This window comes from Garra rufa, chromosome 14 (genome assembly GCF_049309525.1).
Source record: "Garra rufa chromosome 14, GarRuf1.0, whole genome shotgun sequence".
NCBI classification, from domain to species: domain Eukaryota; kingdom Metazoa; phylum Chordata; class Actinopteri; order Cypriniformes; family Cyprinidae; genus Garra; species Garra rufa.
In genome coordinates, this window is record NC_133374.1 from 41,544,444 (window position 1) to 41,566,876 (window position 22,433).

Consider the following 22,433-nt stretch of genomic DNA (forward strand, 5'->3'; position numbering starts at 1 on the left):
AAAGGTGAGCGCTACCATCAGTCCTGTGTCATGCCAACAGTAAAGCATCCTGAGACCATTCATGTGTGGGGTTGCTTCTCATCCAAGGGAGTGGGCTCACTTACAATTTAGCCCAAAAACACAGCCATGAATAAAGAATGGCACCAAAACACCCTCCAACAGCAACTTCTTCCAACAATCCAACAACAGTTTGGTGAAGAACAATGCATTTTCCAGCACGATGGAGCACCGTGCCATAAGGCAAAAGTGATAACTAAGTGGCTCGGGGACCAAAACGTTGAAATTTTGGGTCCATGGCCTGGAAACTCCCCAGATCTTAATCCCATTGAGAACTTGTGGTCAATCCTCAAGAGGCGGGTGGACAAACAAAAACCCACTAATTCTGACAAACTCCAAGAAGTGATTATGAAAGAATGGGTTGCTATCAGTCAGGATTTGGCCCAGAAGTTGATTGAGAGCATGCCCAGTCGAATTGCAGAGGTCCTGAAAAAGAAGGGCCAACACTGCGAATACTGACTCTTTGCATAAATGTCATGTAATTGTCGATAAAAGCCTTTGAAACGTATGAAGTGCTTGTAATTATATTTCAGTACATCACAGAAACAAATGAAACAAAGATCTAAAAGCAGTTTAGCAGCAAACTTTGTGAAAACTAATATTTGTGTCATTCTCAAAACTTTTGGCCACGACTGTAGATGTCATGATATTTGAAACTACATATATTACTTTAAAAAATTGATTAAAGAATGTTTGAATACTTTTTTGAAATTGAGATTAAGTTTTAACTTGACATTTTTGCTTTATTAGACCAAAACGTTGGTACATTGTAAAAAGGTTTTTTTTTTTTTTCCAAGTAAAAATGAAGATTGCTGATTAGTTTTTTCATGAAAATACTATTTTAGTCTTTCTACTGCTAAATTTCACATTTATTTTAATGTGTTATTTCTCTTTTCTGTGTCATTTGTGAAATTTACTACCAATTTCTGAGTGAATTTTTCATTATAATACTGAATTTAATTTAATTTGATATTAAAATATGTTCTCTAATCTCAGTACTGTTTGTTTATGGGCAGGTAATGGAGTCAGTCATGGCATTTTTTAGCTATGAGTGAAATGTGATTCGGCGCTTTGAGGTTCATTTTCCCACGGCAAACAGCAGCCCATCACTGGCTTAGATTTTACCAACACACAAGCATGAGAATTTGTAGTATTTTGGTGAAAAGTGATTACAGAGAATGATTGAATACACTTAATTTAAAATGCTGCTTTTAAATGTTACATTTTTTATTTAAATGCTTGTTAAATGAGTTTAATGGTATGCAATATTGTGAACTATGCTGTGTTCACCCAAATAAATTCAGTTTGTCTTATATTTTCTTGCTTAATAATAAAGGTTCATCTTTTGATTATTGCTGTTGCCTCTATAATTCTGTGATTTTTAAGCCATTTTAAGCCAGCAATATAATAATTTTTAAACAATACTTGCCTGTTGGGTAAAAACATTTAAACCAACCAGCGGGGGCAAAATAGCTCAGCATGTGTTCTGTCAAAGCGTTGGTTTGTTTTTAACCCAGCATTTTTGAGTGTAAAAAATATATTTTGATGCTTTTGTGTTCTCTCGCAAGACATTTGTATTCCTCTGAGAAACCTTGAGTTCTCGCAAAACATTTATGATGAAGATTATCATGGTATGAGGTGGGAGGAAAAGCTATATTTCAGAGGTGTTGCAATTGAATGCAACTGTTTTGCAAGCAAATGCAGATTTTCTCATAGGAACACAGAATATTTACAGAAGAATGCAAATGTTTTGTTAGCGAACGGGGAACAATACTTTTGTAAGAGAACGCCAATATTTGCAAGAGAACACACAGTTTCTCATTCTAACACAAATGCATTAAAATAATCGTTTTCTTTTCAATATGTCATTGCAACTTTAATACAACATTTTAGGAGTTTGTTTAAATTGCTCAAGTTTGACTGTAATAATGATAGTTTAGGCAAAAAATTATTCTGTAATTATTTATTTATACATTGAGCCATGGTGCTCATGTAGGCAGCACAAATTTGAATCTTGCTCACTAAAATTGTCATTTCCCAGGTCTGACTGCATAGAAAAGCCAGCAAGCCACATGATTTGAGGTATCATTCATGGCTGTCTCATTTCAAACCCTTTCTAAAGATGAACTCAAAATTAGGGATGCACCGAAATGAAACTTCTTGGCCGAAGCCGGACAAAATTAAACACTGGGTCGAAGGCCGAAGGCTGATTACCGAAAACGTTTTTTCATGTTTTTCCCGTTTTTTTCACCATTGCATAAATTAAATAGCCAAAATGTGCTTTTTACAGTTTTGTTTTCCTTTAAAAAAAAAAATCAATTACAAATCAACAATTGACATTCCAGCAGACATAATAGCCTACCAACAAAGCACAACTGAACTTAAAATTAATACGTTAGTAAAATAATATTCTTTGGCCATTTTTAAGATCCCCTTCTTGAATCAGGCGTCTGTTTTTAATGTACAAATAAATGCAGCCTTGCTGAGCAAAGGAGAATGTTATAATAAATGTATTAATAGAGCTGTTGTAATGATTGTTATCATTATTTTTGTCTTATTTTTTATTTTATTTTACAGAACAACAGTAAAATTACAATACTAACATTGATGAATGTTGACTTTTATTTTGGTGGAAACCCACAAGAAGACCACAGTACTACTTTTTGCTGACAGCAGCAGATTTATGAATGATTCTCATTACGCTGTTTCAGTGCAGATTTCCCTTACACTTTGGACTATGAACCCTGGCTAAGGAGCTCGTGCAGCGCTGTCAGAATGCAGAATTGTGAGTGTATTAGACAACAAAGTTCTATAGTTTATTTACTAATGGTTTAAGGCCATTTTGCGATTTCAGTCATCATACAGGAACCAGCAACAACCAGCCCTTTCTTTTCTCATCGATGACATGTGATGCGATACTTAACAGTCTCTCGCTGTCGGTGCTTGTAATGATTTGTGCATCTTTCTTTGAAAGCTTTAAATGCTTCCACACTGCCGACATGTTTGCCGCATTAGTGCACACCTCTATTTGATAGCGTCACGTCATTGTTCGGTGTAATTTATCCTGCCTTTTCACTTATTCTAATATATTATTTCGATTGACGAACATTTGGTGCATCCCTACTCAAAATGAGATGTTCAGAATTTTTATGCTTTCTCTTTTAACATGCATTGTGACTAGTGGCTATCAAGATAAAAATAACAACATAAAAGTCATTAATGCGATATATTCCAGAACTACATTTCTGAATCATTCGTTTTAACATCTTGATTAGTGTTCCACCGAAGACAGAGTCATACGGGTTTGAAATCATGTGAGGGACAGTAAATGATGACAGAATTAAAATTTTGGCCGAAGTATACTTTTAAGAGTAAGAGTAAGCAAGAAGAAATAACATGGGCTCGACCATCTTACAGTTTCTAACGCACATTTACGTCAAGCTATTTCGAGTATCCACCGGGACATGCCACATAAAAAACAAACCGCAACCCTTCCTTTCGCTCCACAGAAACTCCCATTCAGAATTGCCCCACCAGCCCCTATTCCCACAGTCCTCTGACCGCTCATTCATAGGGACTTCATTCAGGCTGCCGGCTCAGAGTGTGCTAACACTTCTGCATCGTTAGAGGGAGCTTCCATTGTGGCCGGTTAAAGGATACAGGGACAGAGAGCTGTACTGTTGTGGTACAAAAGGCCATTCTGTTCTGGGCCGGCGGCCCATCATGCCCTGATGTAGTTAGACACTTGAGCGCACTTCACACGAGCCCTGCTTTCGCTGAAAACCAATAAGCAGAGCGTATGAAGACCTGCTGATAGCTGCTCTTTGTGAAATGATGTTTTTGACAATAAAGTTAAAGTGAAATGCCGTCTGCATTCCATTTCACTGCTATAATATGAGTGTCAATGTTGAAGAATGGAATGCAGGGCTTGATTTTATTTGCCGGGAACTGTTTTTTTAGTAAAATGGAGGCAGGTGGTTAAAGGGAGGTGTGGAGAATTAAGGCAGACTGGTGACATCAGCCAGAAAGGAAAGTTGTTGCACAGGCGGAACAAGTTACTACATTTTGATTATGCATGGAAACATTTTTGGAATTACATGCACCGGTGAATCGTTCACAAAAAGGCTTGGAATGCGCATTAAAGAAATATATGTCCATAAAGTCTGACACCACACTGTTAAAAAACGCTATTTTAAAAAATGCACAGGAATGTAGATTACATTATTGCTTCCATTGCTCAAACAGTAGAGCATTGTGCTAGCAAGACCAAGGTCACTGGATTGATCTCTAGGGAAAGCATGAACTGATAAAACAAAACATACACCTTGAATGCAGTTTAAGCTGTTTTAGATAAAAGCATATGCCAAATGCGTAATGTAATGCTTAATATTTTAAGCATGCAAACACCATGTGAACATCATCAGGATTCACACAAACTCATGGGAGTTCATGCAGCTCGGGTGCCACTAGTGAACTTGTGAAAAACCAAACACCAAAATGTGTGAGGAATTCAACTCAGGATTTAGACTATATAGCACTGAAACTGCACTCGTCATGAAACTCAGATGCATCACTCTTTTAGTATTACTGGTGCTTAATGCTGATATTACTGAACCACAACATTGTCTTAAATAAGCTTGAAAATGATGTGGACATTAAAGGAATGGCATTATTATCACTTTGTAGCAAGACATTAAAAGATGTCATATAAATCACAAATTTGATATGGTGTGCTGCAAGGCTCAATACTAGGACCGCTTTTTTTAATAATACAATCGGCTCTATATTTCCTTGAGGTCAGACGAAACCTACCAATTCTGTAAATTAATGGACTGCATAGATAATATTAAAAGCTGGCTGATTAACTATTGCTTAATTCAGAAATAAACAGAGGTCTGTTCTGAAGTTGATATAAATTCTCTATAGTTTCAGTCTGAATGTTTTACACTAAATTAGATGTACAACTCACCAGAAGTATTTTTCTTATACTTGCAGTATATCAAATTTATTTCCACATACAGTTGAGGTCAAAAGTTTACATCCCCCTTTCAGAATCTGCAAAATGTTAATTATTTTGCCAAAATAATAGGGATCATACAAAATGCATGTTACTGTTTATTTAGTACTGACCTGAATAAGATATTTCACATAAAAGATTTTTACACATAGTCCACAAGTAAAAAAGAATAGTTGAATTTTTATGACCTCGTTCAAAAGTTGACATACACTTGATTCTTAATACTGTGTTGTTACCTGAATGATCCACAGCTGTGTGTTTTTGTTTTTGTTTTTTGTGATAGTTGACCATGAGTCTCTTGTTTGTCCTGAACAGTTAAACTGCCTGCTGTTCTTCAGAAAAATCCACAGATTCTTTGGTTTTCAAGCATTTTTGTGTATGTTAACCCTTTCCAACAATGACTGTATGATTTTGAGATTCATCATATCACACTGAGGACAATGGGGGGACTACATGTAACCTCTAAAGGGCAGTACTAAATGAAAAAAATGATATTTAGGCAAAATAAGAAAAAAATTTACACATCTTCATTCTGTTCAAAAGTTTTCACCCCCGGCTCTCAATGCATATTTTTTCCTTCTGGAGCATCAGTGAGTGTTTGAACCTTCTGTAATAGTTGCATTTGAGTCCCTCAGTTGTCCTCAGTGTGAAAAGATGGATCTCAAAATCATACAGTCCTTGTTGGAAATGGTTCAAATACACAAAAATGCTCACAAATCCAAATATTTGTGGGACATGAAGGATTTTTCTGAAGAACAGCAAACTGTTTAACTGTTCAGGACAAACAAGGAACTCATGATCAACTAAAAAATAAAAATCATTCAGGTAACAACACTGTATTAAAAATCAAGAGAATGTAATCTTTTGAACAAGGTAATCTGTATAAATTCAACTAGTATTTTCTCTTGTGGACTATATGTAAACATCCTTTATGTGAAAAATCTTATTCCGGTCAGTACTAAATAAAAATAACATTTATAGCATTTTGTATGATCCCTCTTATTTTGGTAAAATAACATTTTTGCAGATTCTGAAAGAGGGGTGTAAACTTTTGACTGTATGAAAGTGGCCCAGATCTAATTTGAAAATATCAGATTCAATATGGTTTTTCCTATGGGTTTACACTGGGAAAAAAAAAATGAATATGAGCCATGTTCAACAGCAGTGTAAAACAGTATGAAAAAGCATCTGTTTATGAGAATGTACATTCTCTTTTCCGTTTGCTATGCCACCCTCGGTTTGAGTGTGTCATCGATTAAACAGAACAACACTGAGTGTGTGTATGTCTTTGTGTGTTTCTGAGAAAGACAGAGAGAGAGTATATTCCCCAGGGAGCCCGAATGACGTCACCGATCTGGGCATCAAGGTTACCTCACTCCCCGCACGCAGACCGCGAGAGGAAGAAGGGAGGAACGGAGGAAAAACAGAAGGAAGGAAGGAAGAGAAAAGACAGTGGGGAGAGCGCAAAGAGTTTTGATGGGTTTGCAGGGATACAGTGCTCTTTTTCTTTGGAACAGGACAAAAAAAAAACTGATCACCTACAGATTCAATCACTTACATGATTTAAGTTCAGCAACAGACTATTATTCTTTCTTTAAAAAAAAACTAACTATTGACCAACACACATTTGAAAGGGAAATTTAGGACTCTGCACATAATAAGCAAATTATGCAAATACATACAGCTTTTCTCTGAGCTACAGTGGAAATGCACCACAGGATTCATGGGAGGGAGCCGTCCGAACGTCACACTGCACTGTAGAGCTGTTCTTCACAGCATATCGTCATCTATTAACTGCTTACTTCCTGTCTTCCTGTGAGTTTCTGCCTGTGCAACCGTGACAGACTTCAAATAGCTTCCCTCCTGTTGTCTAAGCTTTCACACAGGTGTGTGCACAGAAACCTTACACTGCAAAAAGCATTTTCATAATCAGGATTTTGTACAGATGTCCAGTACAAATTGATACCCTAAAAACAAGATAAACTTACTTGAGAAGAAAAATGTGTACATTTTTATATACTAAAAACATATTTTAGTCATATAGCACCTTTCATACATTAAATGCAGCTCAAAGTACTTTACAGTTAAGTCTCTATGTATAAATTTTTTTCTTCAATTTATTACCAATGACATTTTATTAGGGGTTCAAGCACGTAGTGCTGAAACCCAACTCAAACTGTTACGATTTTTTTATTACTATTCTTCTGCCATAAAACTGATCGTGCAGACCAAATCGTAAGGCCAATAAACTTGAAACTTGGCCAAATGATGGGAAAACCTGACAAAGATTTACCCCAATCGGCCTATAGGTGGCGCTACAGCGAACCAAAACGTGAAACCTCTCATAACTCCTAGACCATTTGTAGTAGACTCAATTGTCTTATATCGTTGGAATCCTTGGCTCAATCAAAACAAAATGGCTATAGATTTTATTTCCACTATGCAAATTTTTCTGCCCTTTTGAAATTTTTCCAAAACCTACGGAACCAAACCAGTGCAAAAATGTTCCCTGGACAGTGAATATTAATAATTATCAAGTAAACTTTAAACTTTCAATTTATGGTCACAAAGGGGTGCCAAAAAGTTCAAAACAGCTCAATGTTTGGTCAAAAAAGAAATGTGTGCAGCTCTGCCACTTAATGGCACAATAAGATGAAGAAAAAAAAACATAAAAACAGCTATATCTATGCAAGCTTTAGTCCAAATGACCTGAAAATTGGTATGCAGTGTCTTTGTCCAATATACCATAAGGATCTATGATGACATTGGCGTATCTTAAAAAACATGGCCGCCATCGGCCAATGAAATTTGAGCACCAATTAGACAAGGTTAACGGAGGACGACCGGAAAGAAACTTGGTGTGCATGTTGGACTCGTGGCCCTAAAGGTGGCCCTAAAGGTCTGTAAGAATTTTGAAAGAAATCCTTTTTTTTTTTTTTTTTTGCCTTTGTTATCACTTTGCAACTTTGCCTCAAGAACCATTGCTGTCAATTAAATTGTTTATTAATTATTTACAAATATGTTAAAAACCTACTATTGCGAACTAGTTCTAGGTTTTTTGCTCAATCTCGATCAAACCACTGCAGTGCAATTCTCTGGACTCTGAATTTGTTTTTTTGGTTGGCTATAACTGGATCGTTTAGAAAAGGGGCATGACCAAATATACCCAAAAGCCTATAAAACCTAAACGAAAACTCAAAATTGTATAAAACTTCTTGTGTCAGATGACTCTTAACAAGCATGCAAAGTTTCATGGAGATTGGACCATAGGTGGCGCTATAACAGTTAAAAAGGTTTCAAAAGACATCATTTCTATGGTAAATGGCCTCAAATTGCTAAAAAAAATGCTCATATATTCACACAAACACTAGATCTTCATATCATATGCTAGATCCTCTCATTCTGAACAACTTTGCCTCTTAGAACACTAATGTCAATCCAACTTTTCTTTAAATATTTGATATCATTAAAAAAAAACTACATTTGTGACCTAGTCCTAGGTTTTTAACTCAAAATCAATCAAACACTGCAGTACAATTATCTGGTCTCTCTATATGAAAAATTATTTTTTTAAAAAGTTGAACATTTGCATTTGGAGAGTTGTCACATAGTCATTTAATAATATGGTCATGATCTAGTGTACCCAAAACCTATACATCCTATAAGAAAACTGTAAACTTCACAAATCTAAGTAAACTCATGCATCATATGTTCTGGTGTCAGCCATTTATTTCATGTTGCCTTACACTTTAACAGCATAGAAGCCATAAAGGCCTTAAATGCTCAAACCCCGGTAATTGCTGCTAGCAGCTATATTTATTTATTGTTTGTTTTTGTTTTTTATTCTAACATAAAAATGGATACATTTTGCAAAGAAAAGTTTAATACACTGTATAAACTAAAGATATATTTTCGGAAAACAATTATATTCTCAAAAGCATGCATCTTGTTTAGCTTAAGACTCTCAACCATTTACATACAAACAAAACCGTCTGTGACTAAAAGAATGAGCTGAAAATGAGGGAAACAAATCATAATATTGTCCAGATCTAATAAGCAACCTGTAAGCGACCTAAACTGTAATCTGTAAATTTACTGCTGGAGGATGTGATTAGGAGGAAGAGGAATTGAGTTCTTCACAGTCGACAAGCTGCTAACAAAAAAGAGAAGAGATTGCAGCGGCCAAAGCCAAACCTCGTCCTCTCTCTCTCTCTCTTTCTCTCTCTCTCTCTCTCTCTTCTGTCATTTTCATGCCAGGTCTCAGGTACTGCAGTGCAGAGCTGGCAGAATGTTAAACAAGCGAACGAAGGGAACATGGAGGAATAATGGGAACACAGAGAAATAAAAGACAAAAGTTAAGGGAAGGTATGAAATTGTACAAACCAGCACGGTACAATGCTAAAGGACAGATGCAGATGAATAAAGTATAGCTGGTTTGAAAAAGATGAAAGGATGACATGACAGACAGGACCAACCGGTCCCTAGAAATCAGTACTGACCCTATTTACTCCCTCAAACCTCATATTCTGTTTAAATACAATTTAAACACAATTAACATTGAAGAATCACGGGTTAATACTTCATGAGTTTTTATAATCTTATGAGAACAGTTTGTAAACAAAATTCCAACTTGATAACACACTTCAAACGTCCTCTATGAAAAAAAAAATTACATTACTTATGTTTGGAGGTTTCGAGACAGCAGATAAGCATGAATAAATGCAATGAATTCTCTCACACTAAGACTCGCTGACTGACTGATATATAAACTAAAGAGACACTCCTGACAGTTTGTTTTGATTTATCTCTCACAGAAGTAGATGCAACATCACTACTTTTATTAAATAATAGTTGTGTTTTTGAGAAGTATGTCTGATTTGTGAAACAACACAAGATTAAAGCTTCAGTAATGTCTCTCTAGCGGGTTTTGATTAGGTCAGAGAAGCAAATTAAAAGAATCCGAAGGGAAAATAAGAGGTTAATTGCAAAATTACTATCATTATTTTCTTACATCCATCACTAGAGCCTCTGGGAAGCAAAACAACAGAAAAGTCAATCTTGAAAGAACATGAAGGTTAATAGACACTTCTGATCTTACTGCACGATTCATCTGTCAGTTTTTCATAAGAAAAAATCATGTTTTAATAATATTTCAGCAAAATGAATGATTTGCGTCTGAAAATACTTTCCATTAGTTTCCATTACCAGAATCATTCATTAAATATCTCCAAAGATCCACTGGAAGTAATGCTGTGAGTTACGTTCATAATAGAAAATAATAAGACTAGCAAATTTTTTAAAACAAGTGCAAACACTGAGATACACATACAATTTATTTATTTATTTATTTTTTTTTTTTTTTGTATAATTAGTATAGAGTTTTAGTATTTGCCATTTTCAGTTATCAATCATAAAACTGAAATAATTCCTGGTTTATTTCTACCAATATTGGTGCACACCTAATATTACTGAAGTAAAGTATTATATTTATTTGCCCATTTTTTCAGCATCCATCAGTAAATGTACTTTCCATTTGCCAATTTCACAAATATACAGTGTAAAATGCAACCCAGACTCACTATAAAAACATGCCTGTGGCAACATTTCTGCTGAATGATATTGCGCTGCTTCTTATAAATGAAACATTAAACCTTTATCACAGTTAAAAATAAATGACAACACACCACCTACACTAAACCCTAAACTCAACCAATCGTGTTATTAAAATCGAATATGACAAACATTTTCTGAAGCAACCATGCCATTTTAACTTGCTTCTACAAATCCTTTATCTCTTTTATTGAGTGTCATAACTTCCTGTTTCACAGGACTCATACCTGAGCATTCGGCATCACAAGTGCAATGTTGTACCAGGTGCGCTACCGAGCAAGTTTACCTTGTTAGATGCATGTGCAGCTGGTAAAGTGATGAAAATGCAAAAAGTTGGTTTAGAAATTACAGTATATGTTTTTTGAGGTCCTAATATAGTATTGCACAAGGAACTGCACAGAAATGGGTCTTTATTAATTATTAATCTGCTCCTGTAATCATAATTAATGAAAATTCTCAGCCAAAGCCGAACAAATTACACACTGGGTAGAAGTCCCGATTACTGAACACAGTTTTTCGTGTTTTTCCTCCATGTATTTTGCCAATTTTTTTCACCATTGCATAAATTAAATTGCCAATATTTGCTTTTTACAGTTTTGTCTTGCTTTTCAAAAAAAAAAAGAAAATCAATTACAAAACAACAATTTAAAAATATTTACTTAACACTGAACATTTTTAACATTCTAGTAGACATCATAGCCTAACAACAAACCACAATTTAACTTAAAATTAATAAGTTAGTAAAATAATATTCTTCTCTAACCAGCAACAACCAGCCTTTTCTGTTCTCATAGAAGACATGCGATGCGATACTAAACAGTCTCGTGCTGTTGGTGCTTGGAATGATTTTTGTGTCTTTCTCAGAAAGTTTAAATGCTTCCACACTGCTGACATGTTTGCTGCATTAGTGCATTAGGTAGAATTTATTCAGCCTTTTTGCTTATTCCAAATAATTTCGGTTGCCGAACATTCGGTGCATCTCTAGAATATAAACGTTGGTGTTTTACTGCCACCAGTGTTCATTTCAGATGGAAACTGTAGTAAATTGGGAGTTTGCAGAGATGTATAATATAGTATAGTATTAAATTTTATTATTTTTAGTACAATGGCTATTGGCTATTCAGGTATCGGCCATTTAAAAACCCACACTGATCGACCACTATCCTAGAATCCTAGAAAAACCAAAATGCCCCAAAATCCTCAGGTCGAATGAAACATTCTTCAAAAAGACCTTCTGTAAGACACATCAGATGGCGACTGAGAAGGTGTATTGCTAGATTGCTGACCTTAACTTGGACCCTGAACACACACACACACACCGGTACAGATGGAGTCTTGGCGTAGACAGGAAAGTGTGGCCATCTCCCTGCTCTCACACACCCAACGGCAGGATGTACCAGCGCTCCCGAGCCCTGAGCAGTGCTTCAGGGGTCACGCAGGGGATGACTAGAGAGTGCACTCCACCTCCAGAGAGCTTAACAACCAGCCTTTCCCACAGCAGACCACACCCTGGAGTCTCCCTGTCTTTCTGATCTGGAGCCAGTGTTGCGCTCTCTCCAATGATGGTTACGCTTTGGATCGGGATTTGAGAAGCTGCCCCTAGATTAAAGCCAAAGGGCAACTGCTACTCAAAAAAAAAAAACATTTTATGACTACTACTACACTGTATCCACAGCGAAGCATAAAATGGTGGGTGGAAGACAACACTATTCCAGAAAATGATGGGTTAATTTTCAGTACGCGTTGATGGAGATAGTACGCATGAAGGATTAACATGCAAACAGGATGATGCTGGTTACATAACATCTTTATCTTCATGACCATATAATCCAATAACTGTCGACACAAACCAGTGCATCTCTGGCCAAATCAAACATCAGCAAACCCAGCAGGCACAGGACGTCAGCATGACGTCAGATTGACGTTGTACCCCAACCACTATGACGTCTATCAGACGTTGCATTTTGGTTGGAAATGAAAATCGGGTTGACGTCAGAACCCAACGTCAGGCAGACGTCAATGTCCAACGTTGGCTCGACGTTGGATTTTGGTCACTTTCCTATGCACAGAGGTGTAAAATCCAGGTTCCATGAGTAAAAGTCCTCCCCAGTGTTTTGTTCCAATCACCTGGATTTTCTAATTAGCACAGTATTTCAACCAGGAGGACTGAGATTGGACCAAGTCATTCCTTTTGAGTCTCAAGCAAGTCTGAAGTAAAATCTCAAGCCCCTAAAGAGTTAAAGTTAATGAGATAACTGAATGATGATTGTGCATAAGTGATGAACATCTGCTGTTAACAAGCAGCATCATTGAAGAAAAGAGAAACACAAGAACTACAACTGACTTGAATCAACTGAACAAAACATTTCATCTCTCAAAATCTGATTAAACATCTCCACAAACAGCATCACCAGCTTCACTCATTACTAACCAGGTTGACTTTATTTCATGTCTGCAGAATCTCTTATTGAGAATTATAAGAGGTTTAGATGTTGATGTTTTATTGGTCAAGAAAAGAAAAGAAAAAAAAAACACACAATGTCACCATAATTGTGGTCAATGGTTGCTTAAGTTTGTCTCTTGACTCTTGGAGTAACTTAGTAGTTTCTCGAGTGAAGTAATTTCAATGCTGTTTTTCAGCAAACATTTGTGTGTTGAATTGAAAGCTTGCAGCAGATAAGTTCACACTTTCCCCATCTAACTAATAATTTAGATGAGCATCTTGAAGTGGTCTCTCTCTTTGATTTATTACATGTTTTATTACAGTTACATGTAGCTATTGTAGAACTGCAATAAAAAAAATATTAAACAAATGTCACTGTAATGCTTAAGTATAGAAAGGAAAAACTGCATCAGCTCAGGCTTTAAGACATGAAAACTTATCATACTCTCCTCAACAGTGGTGACAATAATTATTCATACTGCAGTGCATGATGGGAGTGTTTACTATGCTGTTACCCAACATGCATTGCAGCATGAAGCGTTTTGTTGATTGTCACCATTGTTGAGATATGCTGGTTCTTGATGTGTGTGTGTATCTAAGTGGTACAGATGTTGAAGCAAATGTTTATGTGTTATACAGGTTTTAAATTCGCTATTACTGTTAGAAGAACACTAGAGGTGCATAACCTGCGGTAGTTTTGCAGATTTGTTAGTGCAAAACCTTAACATAAGAAGAAAAGAAAGATATTTTGTGTATGCTCAAATAAGCTCTTGATGATTATCTCTTCATATAGAAACAGCTGTTAGCTGCTCACTGTACAGCTCTGATCTCACTGCTTTACAACACCATATGCATTGTAACAGAGAGATATCTAACGCAAGAGTCAAGGGCACGACTAAAGCAAATACTGACCTCCACAATGGTCACATCATTTTAACCAATAAAACATCAACATCTGATACTCTATAATAACAACAGGTGTTCATCACTAATGCACAATCATCATTCAGCTATCTCAATAACTTTAATTCTTTGAGGACTTTTGCCTTGAGACTCAAAAGAAATGACTTGGTCCAATCTCTGTCCTCCTGGCTGAAAAACTGTGCTAATTAGCAAATCCAGGCGATTGGAACTAAATACTGGGGAGGACTTTTACTCACTGAACCTGGATTTTACACCTCTGACAACGCAACCTAAAAACAACCAAATATCAATGTCTAATGATGTTACAGCTTGACGTTGTGTGGACGTTACCACTATGACGTCTATCAGACGTTGGGTTTTGGTTGCCATACCTGATGAATAAATGTCAGTATTTGATGTCAATATGACGTTGGTTTAAGATGTTGGCTCGACGTTGGATTTTGGTCACTTTCCAACACAACCTAAAATCAACCAAACATCAACATCATTTGACGTCGTTATTGGACGTCAAATAACGTTGTCTTTAGACGTTGGCTAGACATTGAATTTTGGTCACCTGACGTCACAACCTAAATCTAACCTAATATTAACGTCATATGACGTTGTGTGCCTGCTGGGAAGGCTGGCTGAAGGTTTACAGCAAGACCCCGAAACAACAGCGTTGCTGTTTAAACGTGTGAAAAACACCACAAACCGGACATTTGCATGATGCAGAAAGTGCAGAAACAAAGAGGAAGTACAGAAGATGATAAGATAAAGAACTATGCTATCAGTGGCCTTGCACACTAGAGTTTAAGTCAAATTAGAGAAACAAATGTGGAGAAAAGTTCAATGCAACGCACTCAGTGTAGCAGCATCCGATAACAATGGCAGAAAGAGGCTGGTCAGTGCTTTTGGAAATCCAATTTACCACACTGCCACTTAATTCAGACTTTTCCGCACCCTCAAAATGATTATTATTCATTCCCATCTACCAAAAGCTTCTAAAAGGGATAGTTCACCCAAAATGAAAAGCCTGTCATCTAGGGGTGTACGATATTTATGATGTACATTAATATCATAATTGTTGTTTCAATGATGTGCAAGCTAACTTTATTGAGTATGTCACTCACAGTGCAAAAAAACAAGCAAAAATACGCCTTGAGAGCTCAAAAGCATTCACTGTGTAATGAAGCCTATTGTGTGCTCTTATAATTAGTTATGAGGGCAAAAAACTATCCCTGTAATATCATAAAAACAAAAGCGCCATTTTCCTGAATATTAGTGCATCAGTGTAATCGCAAATATTAGATATAAAGATATTAATCAAAATTAATTGACAAGAAGTTAAGTAACATTTTAGACACAATACTATCTTTTTTTTTCTGTTTAACCAATTAAAATTGTTCACGAAATTTGTTCAGAACATTTGCATGTGAATGAATCTGGAATCCAGAATGAATCTGGTTTTGAATGAATCATTTGAATTAATGATTCAGTGATGCATTCGACAGCCACTTGCTGTTTTCTAAATGAATCATTTCATGAATCATGAATCAGTGATTTAATGAATCACTCATTAAGACAGGAACTTTCTGCCACCTACTGGCAACTTTAGTGTTACTTTATTAATCGATGACAAGCCTAAATCAGCCAAGGTACAAGCATAAAAACACACGTAGCAAAATATTGTTTAATTATTATTATAAATAGCAAACAATTTTGATATACTGTCAAACCAAAATTTATTCAGACACCTTCAACATGATGAAGCCTATTATGTGATCCTATAATTAGTTATGAGGGCAAAAAACTATCCCTGTATGGGTTTTTGTTTTAACTCTATCATATAGTTAAATAATATCATAAAAACAAAAGTGCCATTTTCCTGAATATTAGTGCATGAGTGTAATCGCAAATGAGATATTAATCAAACTCAATTGACAAGAAGTTGAGTAAGGAACATTTTAGACACAATACTATCTGTTTTTTTTTTCTGTTTAACCAATTAAAATTGTTCACAACATTTGTTCAGAATATTTTCACGTGAATGAATCCGGAATGAATCTGGTTTTGAATGAATCATTTGAATCAATGATTCAGTGATGCATTTAACAGCCACTTGCTGTTCCTAAACGAATCAGCTGCTTTGAACAAATCATTTGAATCAATGATTCAATGAATCACTTATTAAGACAGGAACTTGTGTTAACTTTATTAATCAATGACAAGCCAAAATTAGCCAAGGTGCATGCATATAAACACACTTGGCAAAATATTGTTTAATTATTATTATAAATAGCAAACAATATTGATATACTGTTAAAAGATGTATTCAGACACCCTCAAAATTTCTCACATTATCACAGTTTATTTAGTTTAGAAAACGGAATATAAAATATGAGAACAACTCAGTGTCAAACTGTGTCAAAACAAATTAAACTTGATAATGTCAAAAAACTTTGACAGAAAGGTATGTAATGGATTACAATCAACCAAAAATTATGTGGTATTAAAAGGTTGCATTAGCATTTAAAGAAAAAAAACATTAAGCAAAACATGGTCAAAGTGTCTGAATACTTTTTGGTCTCAAATTTTTTATGTATATATAATTTGACTGTATTACTTTTTGTCAAAATTGCAGACCCCTACTGTCAACCTCATGTTGTTCTAAAACTGTATGAGTTTCTCTTTTTTTTTTTCTCTCTGTGGAACACAAAAGAAGATATTTAGAAAAATGTCTCTGTGTTTTATTGTTCATACAATGAAAGTCAAAGACGTTGTATGGGCAAAAATAGTAAAAACATTCTTCAAAGTGTTTTATTTTTATTTTTGGGGGGGGTTCCATAAAACAAAATCTGAGTATGGAATAATATGAAGGTAAGTAAATGATGACAGGTCATTTTTGGGTGAATTAGCCAATCCAATTGAATGAGAAATGTGAATTTGCACAATTTTAAACTTTTTAGAAAAAAAAAAGGTTCACTCATAAACCTAACCCTCCATAGAGCATAAGCAGATTGTGCAAAGCATTCAATGAAGTCATATAAATTCAGACAAATTCTCCACAAATTCACCAAAATGTAAACCATTAATGAATGTCTTTGTGAATATGTTGGAACAACATTCTACAAAACTGCATCAGCTTCAACTCAATTGCTAAACTTGCATACTTCATTGAAACTGGTGAAACGTTCACTAAAATAGCAAGGGCACACACTGTACATTCAGTATTTTTACATACAGTAGTTCTCCTTACAGGAACTGGTGGTGATGTGATTCATCATTTTTTATGGTAAACATATAACATTAGTACACCGGCCTGGAACACAGTGTACGACATGCGTCAGTCCACAAATAAATTATCTTGCCGATCCAGATAACAAAGTTGTGGAAATGGCTCTCGCTCTGCAAGCAGTAATTGATTTACAGCATATTGGACGGGCTAATTAGAGCAGCTCCATCACGACCTCTGAGCACTCCTCCCAAACGACTCAAAGCGTGCGTGTTTACTGGAGTGCATTCACATCCGCTCTGCCTACATTAAGTTTCAGTTATTAGTAGTGAGTGCTAAGGCTGGGCGATGGGTTCTTCAAAACCCCTTATCCCACGTATTAAGATTCAGCTATTCCCACATGGTTTAAAACAGACATGAGTGATACCTGAAACTGTGTGGGCTGTTGAGGAGAGGAGTGTTGTTAGATTTATGCTTTTAGCATGGAAGATAACAAAATACACTTTAGTGAAAATACTGCACAATGTACTGTATTCATTTAAAAGGACTTTTCATATTTATTTTGTCTTTTGAATTTTACAGTTTTTTTTTTTTTAGATTTTTACAATTACATTTCTTTCTATTTTTTAAGCAAAAGATCCTGAGATTTTTTGTTTGTGTAAGCCAATGTATTCAGATTTATTCTGTCATATTCATATGTGACCCTTGAGCACAAAACCAGTCTTAAGTAGCATGGGTATATTTGTAGCAATAGCCAAAACTACATTGCATGGGTCAAAATGATAGATTTTTCTTTCATGCCTATGTTCCATGAGGATATTTTATACATTACCTACCGTAAATATATTAAAACTTAATTTTTGATTTGTAATATGCATTGCTAAGAAATTCATTTTGACAACTTTAAATTCGATTTTCTCAATATTCTGATTTTTTTGCACCCGCAGATTCCAGATATTATCAAATATTGTCCTATCCTAACAAACCATACATGGATGGAAGGCTTTTTTGTTCAGCTTTCAGATGATGTACACCCTCATGTTGTTCCAAAACTGTATGAGTTTTTCCTTTTTTTCTTCTGTGGAACACGAAAGAAGATATTTTGCAAAATGTCTCCGTGTTTTATTGTTCATAAAAAGCAAAGTCAAAGACGTTGTATGGGCAAAAATAGTGAAAACATTCTTCAAATTGTTTCTTTTGGGTTTCAAAACACAAAATAGTTTGAAATAATATGAAGGTGAGTAAATGATGACAGAATTCTCATTTTTGGGTGAACTATCCAACCCAATTTAATGAATAAACATAAATTTTACATTTTGGCGGTGGTGATTTCAAATGAATCTGTAAAATTTGAGTTGTTCAAAACACAATTTTTAGAAAAAAGGTCCACCCCTAAACCTGACCCTTAGTGGGGCATAAGCAGATCTTACAAAAGCATTCAATGCAATGCTTTTCCATTCAGTTCAGACAAATTTGCCACAAATTCACCAAAATGTAAAATATTAATGAATGTCTTTGCGAATATGTTGGAACAACATTCTACTAAACTGTATCTATTTTTCTTTTATGCCTATGTTCCATGAAAAATTTTATAATTTACCTACCATAAATATATAAAAACTTAATTTTTGATTAGTAATATGCATTGCTGAGAACTTCATTTAAACAACTTTAAAGTCGATTTTCTCAATATTTTGATTTTTTTGCACCCTCAGCTTCCAGATATTCAAATAGTTGTATCTCAGCCAAATATTGTCCTATCCTAACAAACCCTACATGGATGGAAAGCTTGTTCGTTCAGTTGTCAGATGATGTACACCCTCGTGTTGTTCCAAAACTGTATGAATTTCTTTCTTTTTTTTCTGTGGAACACGAAAGAAGATATTTTGCAAAATGACTCCGTGTTTTATTGTTCATACAATCAAAGTCAAAGACGTCGTATGGGCGAAAATAGTGAAAACATTCTTTAAATTGTTTCTTTTGGGTTCCAAACCACAAAATAGTATGGAAAGTGAGTAAATGATGACAGAATTCTCATTTTTGGGTGAACTATCCGACTCAATGTAATGAGTAAACATAACTATTTTACATTTTGGCAAAAGGGTGGTGATTTCAAATTATCCTGTACAATTTCAGTTGTCCAAAACACAATTTTTAGAAAAAAGGTCAACCCCTAAACCTGACCCTTAAGCAGATCTTACAAAATCATTTAATGAAGTCATATAAATTCTGAAAAATGTGCCAAAATGTAAAATAACATTAACATGTAACATTAATGAATGTCTTTGCAAATATGTTGGAACAACATTCTACAAAACTGCATCAGAAATACATTGTATGGGTCAAAATGATCTATTTTCCTTTATGCCTATGTTTCATGAAGATATTTTGTAAATTTCCTACTGTAAATATATTAAAACTTAATTTTTGATTAGTAATATGCATTGCTAAGAACTTCATTTGTACAACTTTAAAGTCGATTTTCTCAATATTTAGATTTTTTTTGCACCCTCAGCTTCCAGATTTTCAAATAGTTGTATCTTGGCCAAATATCTTTTATGCCTATGTTCCATGAAGACATTTTATACATTTCCTACCATAAATATATAAAAACTTAATTTTTGATTAGTAATATACATTGCTGAGAACTTCATTTGGACAACTTTAAAGTCGATTTTCTCAGTATTTTGATTTTTTTGCACCCTCAGATTCCAAATATTCCAAATATTGTCATATTCCAACAAACCATAGAATGCTTATTTATTCAGCTTTCAGATGATGTACGAATCTCAATTTCATAAAATTGACCCTTATAACTGGTTTTGTAGTCCAGGGTCATATAAGTGTTTGAATAAATCAGCCAACAAACACTATACTGAACAAGATTCTCATTTGTAAATAGTAATAAAAAAAACCCTGATGTTTCACAGGTGGTTGTAAAGCAGATCTCGCGGGAAAACGGCGTATACCTGTTACAGTACAACTATCCTTGACCGACCCCCCAGCGCTCTAGTTGCCATGGCAACGTACGCCAGTCCGTAAAGCGTTGTGCAACTCAAGATGCTCTCTTAGCCACTCCCTGTAAACAAACGAGCAAAACCTCGAACAAAGAGTCAATGAATAAAAACCAGTCGGTCTTGTGTTTAAAACAGATCGCGAACGACTCTGCAGAAAGGAATCCGTGCTATTCTGGAAACCGAACGGGTTCGGTGTGTCGAGTCACTGAGGAGCAGTTTGATGATTTCGGGGAATACACGCGTTACAATAAATAGTTTGTTTGCGACACGAGAGTAGCGCTATAGCGACTCAGCTTCGTTAGAGCGCTGTGATACATTTTGACTGTTTCTTTTTCTGAAAAAAGATGCTTCGTGTTTGATAAAACGCGGAAGCTGACTAAATATAATTCAGACAGTTGTTAAAATAAATACAGTTGCGTTGTACAAGAGTAGAACATGATTTGTCGGGAGTTTAGTTACATCAGTCCTTGCGCAATCGAAGAGTAAACATTAAAAACAGACGCGCGATAACCACTGATGCGGTCTATCTCCAAACGTGCAGAATTCGCCTTTTTACGTGCCAAGAATCAATTTAAAGCAGCTTCGGTCAGTTCACCCCATGTCCTGCCAATGAGACGGCTTGCAGATGTGTTGGATGTAATAAAAAGCATCAGTGCGACTCACGTTATTTCGTAAATCTTGCAGCGCTACACTCATCGTGCAGCATCGGCGCTCCGCACGCGACTAAGCCATCCCTCGCGCCTGAAACAAACATGATGAATGAGTGTTAAAACCATCCTTCATCCATTCGCAGTCGCAGTTTTCCATCTGCAAATGCTGAAAACAGACTGTCACATGCGATGCGTTTAGCCTACCGCTGAACGTTTTCAGAAGACGGCGCGCATGATGAGCTGCTGTGCCACTGCCAAAGACCAGCACGTCCTCGGCTCTGTGTATTACAACATAGAAAGATGTCTGAGGGAGATAGATAGAGATCAGCCTGTGCTCGCTCGCTCACTCACACACACACTCTCTCTCTCTCTCTCATTCCCCCGCCCCTTTCTTGGCCGGCTCCGTGTCCGTGATTGAATGCGCGCTCCCGCACGCCCTCTCGAACTCCTGCAGCATCTGTATGGAGCGCGTTGCTGACGCTGTCATAAGCATCAAGTGGGATGAGCGCTAATACCCTCTTCATGTACTCTTAAAAATATCAGTTTTCCCTGTATATAGCTGAACTGCCATGGTTCTTTGGAGATTAAAACGTCTTGACGTTATACCATTCTTCAGATCAGTGTATTGGTTTGTGGAGCATTACTACAAAGAAAGTTTTATAAAGAACTAAGCTATATTAAAGTATTCATACCCCTTCATTTTTTCACATTTTGTTATGTTGCAGCATTATGTTAAAGGGGTCATCGGATGCTAAACTCCCTTTTACATGTTGTTTAAACATCAGTGTGTGTTGGCAGTTTGTGTACACAACCACCCTACAATGATACAAATCCACCCAGTTGTATTTTTTAAATCTTTAAAAGTAATACCCCCTTTTTAAAATCAGGTCATTCTCAGCTTCTTGTGGGTGTGACGACACACAGACAGAGGCTGCTCCCACGATAGTTGATTGACATGAGCACCTTACCTTAGACCCGCCCTCACCGAGCTCAAACAGTCCGACTCTGATCGCCATTGTGTGACTCAGGTGCAGGGGAAGACAAGAATGTCTCTGATTGAGCGATTGAGGTGTTATGTTGCTGGATGTAATAATGAACATAGCAGTCGTCATTTACTCCCAACATCTGAGCCGCTGAAGGCGCAGAGGATTATCATTACTTTCGTTTTTGAAAGGAAAGCGTCGATCCCGATCTACATATGCGTCTATGTTCGTCGAATCATTGTGATGCAACTTCACCCACAGCAGTGAGTATACATGTTTTTATGCATCGTTGCAAATAGCCTTTCTTAATAATGTGCTAGTTTGCAAGTTTCATGGCTAAACGCGGCTAAAGTAAACAGTACGGCCCATCATCCCACTGCAGAGAGGGGCGGGGCGAGCAGAGCTCATTATCATTTAAAGGAACATGCAACAGAATAGCTCGCTTTAAAAAGGGTTGATTTTGACAAGGTAAAAAGAGTGTTTTTTACACTACCATTGAGAAATTTTAACCAAAGTAT

At 36.0% G+C, this 22,433-nt stretch overlaps 1 protein-coding gene across 1 annotated transcript in view; it reads right to left on the reverse strand.

Moving 5' to 3' along the window:
• Positions 1–21,275, reverse strand: part of ece2b (endothelin converting enzyme 2b) — a 92,357-nt gene extending 71,082 nt beyond the window's left edge. The window contains exons 1-2 of the mRNA XM_073817497.1: positions 21,137–21,275; positions 20,946–21,023 (exon numbers count right to left, since the gene is read on the reverse strand). Of these exons, the coding sequence (XP_073673598.1) occupies positions 20,946–20,978 (33 nt within the window). The 5' untranslated portion in view covers positions 20,979–21,023; positions 21,137–21,275. The remainder of the gene's footprint in view (positions 1–20,945; positions 21,024–21,136) is intronic.
• Between the last annotated feature and the right edge of the window lie 1,158 nt (positions 21,276–22,433).